Source organism: Gavialis gangeticus, unplaced genomic scaffold (assembly GCF_001723915.1).
Source record: "Gavialis gangeticus isolate Ggan-Ray unplaced genomic scaffold, GavGan_comp1, whole genome shotgun sequence".
NCBI lineage: Eukaryota > Metazoa > Chordata > Crocodylia > Gavialidae > Gavialis > Gavialis gangeticus.
Window position 1 is genome coordinate 14,089,740 of NW_017728964.1, and position 10,590 is coordinate 14,100,329.

The 10,590-nt window shown below is 49.3% G+C and overlaps 1 protein-coding gene across 1 annotated transcript in view; it reads right to left on the reverse strand.

Moving 5' to 3' along the window:
- MYO15B (myosin XVB) overlaps positions 1–10,590 on the reverse strand; it is a 51,091-nt gene that overhangs the window by 39,686 nt on the left and 815 nt on the right. The window contains exons 2-12 of the mRNA XM_019503494.1: positions 10,511–10,552; positions 8,418–8,475; positions 6,205–6,335; positions 5,674–5,769; positions 3,005–3,240; positions 2,745–2,923; positions 2,084–2,156; positions 1,219–1,416; positions 1,044–1,132; positions 738–826; positions 410–497 (exon numbers count right to left, since the gene is read on the reverse strand). Of these exons, the coding sequence (XP_019359039.1) occupies positions 410–497; positions 738–826; positions 1,044–1,132; positions 1,219–1,416; positions 2,084–2,156; positions 2,745–2,923; positions 3,005–3,240; positions 5,674–5,769; positions 6,205–6,335; positions 8,418–8,475; positions 10,511–10,513 (1,240 nt within the window). The 5' untranslated portion in view covers positions 10,514–10,552. The remainder of the gene's footprint in view (positions 1–409; positions 498–737; positions 827–1,043; positions 1,133–1,218; positions 1,417–2,083; positions 2,157–2,744; positions 2,924–3,004; positions 3,241–5,673; positions 5,770–6,204; positions 6,336–8,417; positions 8,476–10,510; positions 10,553–10,590) is intronic.

The window sequence follows — 10,590 nt, forward strand, 5'->3', positions numbered from 1 at the left end:
GGGATGGGTGGGGGGGAGGGGAAGGAAAGGTGGTACTGGACTTCTGGCAGAAGGAGAATTCCAGAGCAGCAGCAAAGCAGCTGATGGTGGAGGGGCCCTGGCTGGCTAAATCTAGGAGGAGCAAGGTGGTATTCTCCATGCAGAATATCCCAGGGCTGAGCCACACAGCATCACCATCTTCCAAGACATGACCAGCAGGAGTGGGGATCTTGATGACCACGGCCAATGATACAGCATTTGCTATAAGCGCATGGTACTACCTCACTCTAGACACCCTGTATGTCAGACTAGCTCACCACACATGTACACATATACCCCCCACTCCACGCACACACACATGGCCCAGCAGTAGCCTGGGAAACAGCTTCTCCATACATTGACCCAGGAAGCTCTCTCACCCTTTACTGACCTGCAGTAGGAAAGGCTTGTTGCTGGGTTGGCCCAATCTTCCCTCCTCCTTTCATGCGTCCAGTTAGATTCCCTCCGCTCTCCATATTCTACAATGAGAAAATTAGTATGAACCAGCTCATACCAGCATGGATGACAGGGCTGACTGCTGGCCTGAGTTGACAGACGGACAGACGGACAGATGGACCCATGGGGATCACAACCCAACTTGTGCTGACCTGAATCCTGGGGAAGGAACGTGCCGACAGGATGACAGACTGACAAGACAGAGAGAAGGAAAGACAGCTGTGGACAGACAGACAGACGGAAGGAGACAGCGAGCGACTCACTGGTGTTCTGGGCCCTTGGTGGAGCACTGGTTTGAACAGATCATCCACGAAGTGGTCCAAGGCTTTGGGGGATCTGAAGTCACTTCTGCCTGTGGGCAGAGATGTCCAGCTATCAGCTGGGAGAGAGGTGTCCCTCCCCATGCCCAGTCTTGGTTCCAGGCTGGATGGACTGACCTGGTCTGGTTCAGGATTCAAGCCCTCCCCACCCCTCTCCCTCTCAAACATCACTGGCTTTGTCCATCTGTGTGAGGCCTGCTCCTGTCCAACTCCCCCAGGTGCCAGCCTCAGGCCAGGGAAGGGGCTCACCTGAGTAGGGGCTTTCTGAGCCATTAGAGTCAGGAGACAGGGAGGGCGGAGGGAAAGAGGGAGCCTGGATCCCTGGCGCAGGGGGAATCCTGTCAAAAAGAAAAGCCATTGAGATGAGAAAAGCAAAGTGCTGAGGAACCAGCTGAGGACTCCAGAAGCAGCCAGTGGCACTTACATATCCAGAAAGGAGCTCTGATAAAAGCTCCTGTCCCCCTCAGGCATGATGGGATAATCAGATGAGGACAGAGAGGGCCAGCCAGTCCCCTCCATCTCTCCAATGAGATCCAGCACGAAGTCACAGCCAAGCAGGTCCTGCCAAGTGTCTCCTTTGAATATGGACACGGACCATCCTCGAGGGACCTTGTCCAAGCCTCTGACAATGGGGGAGACAGGAGAAGAGAGGAAGGCACAGTTTGGAGAGAATGTGTTGAATTCTCTTCTCCCAGCTTCTGCCTCTCCTGCTCCACACAAGTTATTCTTCTCCTCACAGCTTTCAAACAACCCCATCCCCATCGGGCCTGGAACCTCCCCTAACACATATGAATGTATCTCACTCCTCACCATCTATCCTCTCCAGCTGTACAAGGCAGGGAATGATCATCATTCCCAGAGAAAGTCTAGGGCTGAGGTCTCATTGCCACACAACTAAGGATCAGTTCTTCTCCGTCACTTCTATGGTCTGAGCTAAGACAGAGGTTGGGAGACATCCCTACCAGCTCCTGCTCCTCTCTTGAGATCCCTGGACTGGGCTTTGCCATTGTGGGGCTCATCAGCCGCACTGTGCTGCCTCAATCCTTTGATTTCACTCCCTCCCTGACCAGTGGCTCCATCTGCATCTCTGGCTCAACTGGGACTGCTGACCAGCTGGTCAGAGGAGGCTCCAGGAACCTTGTGCCCCCAAACTGGAGAGAGGGAAGAGGTTCTGTTGGGACCTGTGGCTAGCCATGAAGTGGCCTGTAGCCCAGGGCAATCTTAACCCAAAAAGCAATAGTGCATGCTCCCACAAACACAACCAACATCTTCCCCACCTTGGGCCATACCTTGTGCTCAGAATCCAGCCTGCATATTGTTCCCCTGTTGTCCAGGACTCCACCTCAGCAGAGAACTTTTCCTCTAGGCCAGAACAGAGAGTGTCAGTGCACAGCCTTCCAGAAAGCAAGTAACAGGATCTTGTTAACAACAGCAAAGAAAGAGCCACACTGGAAGATCTCATGCACAGACTCCCAAAGAGACTCAGAATGCAGCTGGAGCTGCCTATCCAGGGTCAGGGGCCCATCTACACTAATGCATGGAGATCGGTCTGTAATTACTGGCCACTTGCAAGCCCCAGAGCATCTCAGGTCCCACATCTAGGGAGTCTAGTCAGCAACTAGGTGCCTGTTAGCCAAGGTCTGCTGCAGAGGTACTGAGTATCCCACAGCATCCAACCTCTGTCCCTCTAATAGGTTAAAGCAAGACTCTAGATTTCAACTGTTTCCACCTTTGGGGGATTTGGTGAAATTTAAGCTCCAACTCAGTTCTCTAGGTGCAGCTGTCATTTCAAATGCTCCCTGCCTTTTTGGCTTGTACCAGCCAATGGCGCAGGCCTTGTGAGTACTTCAAACAAGCCAAGGAAATGATTTCCAGAGCCTAATCCCAAATTCCAGCAGGGGCAGAGGCTCTGAAGGGTAACAAGGTGGGGAAGGCAGGGGCAACCGTTACCATTGTAGGTGAAGACATCCAGCACCATCTTCCCTTTCCTTCGGTTGGCAGTCCACTCCAGTTGGGTTGGGGGGTGTGCACGGGACACCTCAGGGACCATCTCCGTCTGCTGCATTGCTGTCAGGATCTTGCACTGGCAGATGGCATTGTAGCCTTCCAGCCCATGGTCTGAAACAAACCTGCAAACCAGGCAGCTGCCTTTAATACACAGCTCTGCTCGGCACACTCCCACATCAGAGAACAGTCTCCCCTCTCCTTACTTCAGCAAGGGTTTCTCCAGTGCTGGCAGAGGGGTAAAGGCACTCAGGAGAGCAGCCATCAGGACCCAGCCTCGCTGGCACTGCTCCCCATCTGGGTTCTTCCACATCTGGGTGGCCACCTGGCTCAGGATCTCGTTGCGCAGGACAGGAGCTCTCAACCCTCGGCTGGTGATGTAGTTACCCAGAAGCACCTCTTGCCAGTCCTGGAGGTTCTGGTCCGCAAGGAACCGCAAAATCTGCCAGATACCCAATGGGAAAAGAGGAGCTCGAACTGCCACATTCAGACCCAACTGCAAAGCTCTGGGATCATCAGAACAGAAGGCCCTGGGCGGCTGCACCAAAAACTTAGATCTGGATTCAGGTTCAGGTTACCAGCACCTTCACAATTTAGGAGAATTTGGGTGGCAGGGCACTGACCGAGAGACCTAAAGGGGGCTGAAATCTGACCTACTGGGACCAGAACTGGGCAAGACAAACCAGTTGAACACTTGCAACTACATGGTAAAGAAAGGTGTATTCTTACCTTGGTTTGGCTAATCTGGAGGAAGCCAGTTAGGCTTTAACATGGGTTAGCAGCTCAATTTCAGGCCTATAGCAGAGCCTGGGCCTGAAACCCAAGAACTGGCCCAAACTGCTCTCACGCTCACTCGTAACCCAGATGAACCAAATGGAGCCAATCACACCCAGTTAGGATCATACCTCACTTTGCAGTGTAGACGCACCCATTGGCAGAGATGCAGACACAGGACTGGGTGTTGCATTGATGCACAGTTTGCTCTTATTTATATATTTTTAATGCCCCCTGCTCCCCACCAGGGCAAAGGTGTTGCTTATTTATTCCCAAACCAAAAGCTACATTAGAAAGAGTTCATAGTGAGAATCCATACCAGTAACTAGGGGTATATAGGCAAATGTAAGTATCCAACAGTCTAGTACTAGAGACCCAGGGAACTCCCAGCTAAAGACATAAATTCTGCAGATTGGGCATGACCAGCAAAATATATATATTTTTTTTTAAATATAAAGACTTGATCAAAGAATAAGCCACTGAGAGGGGAAGGCCCAAACCCTGCCAAAGGTGAAGTTAAGTAACAGGAGCCACAGGCTTGCTCTCAGGCTCCTTAAATGGCCATCAAGATCTGTATGTCTAACCTGAGTCATGCCGTGACTTATCGCTGGAGCCCTGACCTCTTTCGCCCCACCCTGCCCCACCAGTTTGTTACTCTTACTTGCTATGTTAGGCCTGGGGACTCAGTGCCAAAAAACACCAGAGGCACGTACAAAAGCAAAGCAAGGTTTGATGCAGAGCGTCCTAATCTGGGTTGTAGAGCGGTCCTCCCTCAGAACCAACAGAATATACCAGGAGGCTCTTTCATTTTCACCAACAGATTTATCTACACCCAAAGGCACAGCAGGGGTGTGTGGGGAACACCACCCCTAGTCTAGTGGTTAGAGCAGGGATGTGGATTTCTACTCTGATACTGTGACTTGGAGCGAGTTACTTCGGGCCTAAGCCCGCTCCCATTAAAGTAGGTAGCAAAACTCCCCTTGACTTCAGTAGTGCAGGGTCAAGACTCCTATGCTTTCTGGGCCTCATTTCCATAGATGGTTACTAGGAGTCCCTTCTGCCTTATCTGTGCTTTACAGAGCAGTGTGGTCCCAGAAGATTGAATACAATCCTTACTGAATCTTCCCCACATTTGGAGGGGCCAACATCTATCTTCATGCCTCACAACACCCTGCGACAGAGAAAGTAACATTGCATCCCACATCTTGTTGTTTACAGGCACCAAGGCATGGACCCTGTTTTCAGATTCTCCCTGCTCAAGGAATAAGCTCCTGATAACCCTCTCCCTTCTGGAGGTACAATTCATTTGCTCCTTTGAGTATATATTCACTGCAATTAACCAGGGAGGAGACCTATTTGTTACTCTTAACACAAATCCCATCCACACATAATCCCCTCTCATCCAAATGGGGTGGTGCTTTCTACCTAGTGAGGTGGCCTCTCTGGGGCTGTAACCCTTGAGCCAGTAACTTTCCCATTTTGCATGAGGATGCCCACAATTCCCCCATATGCCCAGACAATTTTCTCAAAGTTCAATGGGAGCAAATCAAGTGGCTCCACTTCGCATTGCACTTGGAACCATGGACCACATCCCCCTGAAGTCTTAACACCTCACACAGATGAGTGCAGCACCAGAGTGGATGCAGGAACCCAAGAGAGACTTTGCACTAAGGCTGCTCACACCTGAACCAGGCCACCCCATGATTCATACCCATGAACCAACTGCCTCTGCAGTGAATACACATCCTTAGTAGTTTAGGGTATGGACAAAGACATCATAGCAAATTAAAAGGTGGAGATTTGATGTGCATTGGCTGCTCCACAGTGTTAAATATCGGTGTGCCTGCATTTACCCTGTGGTACATGAAAGCTGCAGTAGCTTAGCCCTGTTTTGCTAAGGGGTAAATTACCAGGTTTAGCTTTCACTTATCATGGGATAAGTAGAGACATATAGATTATATCTGCTATGGAGACAATGCTTGGGTATTTCACTAATCCCCAGCAACAGAGGCAAGCAATTGCTTTCTAAGATTGCCCGATATTTTGCCCAGTAACAGATGTCTGCAAAGACATCTGTTCCTACCCACCCACCCACTCTCACCAGTTTGTTGATTTCCAGGGTGCGCTGCTTGTATTCAGGCTCCAGACGGGTTACAGGGTGCTGCAGGGGCTGACCAAGGGCAGGAAAGTTGAGCTCCTTGGACAGGGAGGAAATAAAAAAAGGACATATTGAGTTCATGCCTGGTATTACCAATGGCTGGAATATGCCTCCATGGTAGGGGCCGTATGAGAGTGCCTGGCCCAAAGCAGGACTCTCTATTCCCCCATCTGTAACAGGCAAGGAAGGCAAGAGCAGCAGGAAGAGCTTGATGCAGACTCAGGCTTTATTGGCTCCCTCTGTGGAGTCCTTGGTGGATCCCTTGGTGCCTACCTCAGAGCAGAACCACAGACAAAGCACAAAGGGTGTCCAGAGCCTCTAGGAGGGGAGCATCTGGAGCCCCTTTTGCTCTTGGTCATGTAACCACAGGAGGAGGGCAAGAAACAAGCCCAGGTGGGAAGGTGTCCTGACAAAGTGCAGAAAGGGAACACAGAGAAAAGGAAAATGTGGCTTTTGGCTACAGCAGCTTCCTACCTGGAAGTGAGACCTCGCGAAGGAGGAAAAGGGATAATCATTGATGTTCGGTGGGAGTAAGAGGTCGCTCCTGGCCTTGACCTCTGGAGGGGACACCTCAGTGATCTGGTTGACCTGGGCATACTGCTGACCTGCAAGAGAAAGATAAGGAAACTTGCGATAGTCACCAGTGTGCCCTGGCACACGCCCACATAGGAACAATACCATATGCCTCCACGGACCAACAGTCCCCCTCCTGCAGACACCTGTGCGATCCATCCTTCCCCAACCTGCCAACCAAACATGTCCATGCCATCCTTGCCAATCTCTGTTCAGGGATACCCACATGCTATATATACAGCCACCCCTTCAACCATGGGCATACACTTCCGTCACCCTGTCCCCACAACCCTAGAGATGCCTTGACACACATTTGCCATGTCCCTCCTTCACCAACAGAGACACTATCCTTCCTCCCTCTCCTTGTGCTCACAACCTGCTTTTCCATCCTGCCACTACTGATGTCTGAGGAGGGGGTGTTTCCCTTCTGCTTTGCGTAGCACGTACCCACAAAAGCAGAACAGAGGTGTCCCCAGTGTTCAATGCTGCCAGCTACGAGGATTCAAAGCTCGAGTCTGAAGCTTCCCTGAATCATGAAGCAATACTACAAACTGTGCCTGACAAAGCCCAGTGAATAGGGGAGGATCAAACTAGTAGGGATCATATTTTTGAGGCAAACCACTTGGTTTTTCTGTTCAACCTCACACTGCCTCTCCTCTCACTGGGCAGAGGGCAATCAGGTTGGGCCTCCTCAGAGAGTGAAGGCAAGGCTCATCTAGAAACAGGGCATCAGCAGAACAAAGAGGTGGGATTCAAGAGCAGCTTGTATCCAGAATTAGCTGCACGAGAGAAACTGCAAACCAGGACTCTATCCCTGAGACAGCCAGAGATAACATCCTAGGAAATGGTCCTGAAAGCTTCCTAGGTTTCAATTCTTTCACACAGCAAGCACACTAGGGGAACGTGGAACTGAGGCAGAAACTAATGGCAATGGCCCAACTGATAAACACACCAGAGGTTGTTATAACTCATAAGCAAGGTGTATGATAAGAGATTTATCAGGAGTGATAGGGAACACCCACTGTCTTGGCTGCAGAGATTTCCAGGGCAGTAGGGCTCCTTCCACTTTCTCTTCCAGCCTCTGATGCCCTCTTCTCCTTCCCTCCCTCCTCCTTGTCCTCCATGCTCCAAGCTAGAGCATCCAGCCCTGCCTCCTTTCTTCTCTACATTTAAATGCTCCCAAAAGCCATTTCTACAGGCTGCAATGTAGTTTTGTTCTCCTGAGCTCCAGGGGAAACACCTTTTCGGCAGGTGCTTGGGGAAACTAGCACCTATCTTCTCTTGTTAATACAAATCTCACCTCTATGATTAATCTGTGCTATGGTATCACCCTAAGGACTGACCAAGATAGGAGGTGAGGTTCAGCACCTTTCTTTGATCTGTGCGCTGTATAAGCATACTACCAGGGCTAGACCCCACCTTGAAGAGTTTATAGGCTGAATACATGAATCTTAAAAGGGCAAGAGGGGAAAACACAGTTGCACGTGGCTTGCCCAAGGTTACAAGGTAGAACTGGGTGAACAAAGATACTTCTTGGTTTGTAGTCAGATTTTGTTTCTAAAAAACTCAGAGCATTTCATTTGCCATCATTCTGAAAAAGGTTTTGAACTTTTTAAAACTAAAATGAAAGGACATTTTGAAATTCAATCATTTTGAGCAGAAAGACTGAAGCACTCAGTTGTCTAGCTTTAAAAAATAAATTCTTTTACTTTCAAAATTCTCTGAGAAGGGCTTTTCTGAAACACAAAGTTCAGAAAGACAACTTTTGTCCCCCTTCCAAATAGGGTGTGCGCGCACATGTGTGTGCATGCGCGCATGAGAGAGAGAATATTCACCCAGGTCCATCCCAGCACAGAACAAAAGCAGAGGTTGAAAGAGAACCCAAGAGTTGGTTTCCAGCCCAGAGCTTCTACCACTGGGTCAAACAGCTCCTAGCTGTCCTCCATCTTGGAGGCAAGCCATGTACATGTGCGTTCTGCTTCATGATGTTAACGGTTCAAGGTCAACAAATCACATAGGCTATGGGCAAGAATGATTCGCACACATGCACACAACGTCATGCAAGCAAGCCAGCAAGTTGGAAGGCAGCAAAATCAGAGGAGGGCCCTACTCACCTCTGGCCGAATGCAGGAGGGCAGCGAGCTCTGCAGGGATCTCCAGCAGTGACACATCCTGAGGGGAGGGAGAATTTTTTTAAAAGCCAAAAGAAAAATAAGAGTCAAAATGGAGTGATCTTGAGAATGGAAGAAAAATAAGGGTGGGGGGGTTTGTGGTGGCTAGGGACAAGCAGTGCTGGGGGGGGGGGCAGGGATGAACATACTGTACTTCTCCAATATGCCTGAGGTCTCTCATTTTGCACAGAAAAGTTCACAAGTACCAGACACGGGGCATTTTTTTCTGCTGGTTTTTCTACTAGTTATTTTACAGCATCTAAAAATGTCACAATACCAGTAAAAAAAATGGGCCCACTTCTGATCTCTGCTGTGCCTGTGCCAGTCTGGAGTAACCACATGAAGTCAGGGGAGTTACTCTAGATTTACACCAAGGAAACCGAAATCAGAATCTAGCCCCAAGGGTCTTTCACTGCTTTGCACCATGCACAGACATACTTATGCAAAGTGAAGATCTCCACAACAAGGACAAGGATGCAGCCAGGAAACAGTAAAATGCCCAGACTTGGGTCCCAAACTAACAAAACTTGTTACATGTTCATAAATGTACAGTGATAGGAACTCTTGCTTTCACTTCTAACAGAGCCATGCAAAAATTGGTGGATGACAAAGCCCCAACTCAACCTAATTTGCCTGGCTTCACATTTCACTGGTAACTGGAGCCTGGCCTACACCAGTGTTTGTACCAGTGCAATTACAGCACTTAGGTGGGGATGATTTTTACCAAAACAGACTATCAGTTATATCCCTGGTACTGGTACAGACCATGTAGAGTTACAGTAGCATATAAGTATCTTATAGCATGTTCCCTTCCTCCATAGACCGTAGCAGGTTTCTAGCGCTCGCAACACTTTAGGAGATTTACCATCTGTTTCATTGCCACCCACAGACTTTTCAGACAACCCAAGTTCCATTTTGAGCCAGGCTGGACTTAGCCCTGTAAGATCATGCCAAGCCCATGGTGCCAGTTCCAGCACAAGATCTATAAGTAACACAGAGGCTTCGAAGAAATCTGGTCACACCCCAAACACAAAGGGAAATAAGGGAGGTGGGAACGCACAGAAACTGCAACTGTGGGAGGAATTTGCATGGAGTGAAACCACTGCACTCTCCAGAGCTGTAGCTGTAGCTATTAGGGAAGAAAAATAAGTTCTAGGCTTGGGCCAGTCCTTGAGTTGAGGACTCAAACTTCCTTTTGCGGGGAATTTAGCACCAGGTCATACAACCCTCCCTACCCTTTGCCTGCTTTCCTGTAGCATTGGGTGAGCATTACGAAAATCCTGGGAGGTGCTGAGCACTTCAAGCTCTCTCCGACTGAAACCAAGTTGAAGGACTTGGGGATGATTCCAGGACAGTCAAATGCACTAAACTTGTCGGAGGAGTTGTTCAGAGTGAGCGAGTTCCCCTTTCTGCACAGCCTGTAATCTACAATGGATGGAAGCCACTTATTCAAGCACTATCCCAATATCCAACAAATGTGGCAGATCCTAGGCATTAACCCCTTCCTTTCTACAGGACACTGACTCCAGAGGAAGTCCCATGGGATATGTAGAAAGGCAAGCAGAGCCTTTGAGGGCATTTGGACATCCAGTTCCCAATCACTTCCAACAGGAATCCTAGTCTCTTAGGTGTGTTCCCAGAGTTCAGGTCTAGATCCTCAGGTGCCCAAAGCTGCTCCCCAGTGACATAGGCTCTCCCAAAGAATTGCAGCAGGTCAGCTTCCTAAATGCTCCCTTGCTACAACCAGAGGCAGGGACAGGCCTGCAGGACTCAGTCAGTGAAATGGGTACTGGCCCCTTTCTCTCTCTTGACAGCAACTGATGAAGTGAGCTCGAGTTCACAAAAGCCTGCACCCTCTGTAGATCTGTATTTAGTCTATAAGGTGCATCTCTACTCGCCTTCTGCCCAACTTCAGACTAACATGGTTAACTACCTCTTCCTTATCTCTGTCACACCACTTGTCGCCCTGGCAGGCTGGTTTGTTTAGTAAATAGTGCCAAGTGCTCCCTAGCAATACACAGGAGTTTGGGACTTACCATTCCTGAACGGGTGTCACTCTCACTCTCTTCCTCACGCCTCTGCTGCCAGGGGGAAATAAAAAAAAAAAAAAAAAAAA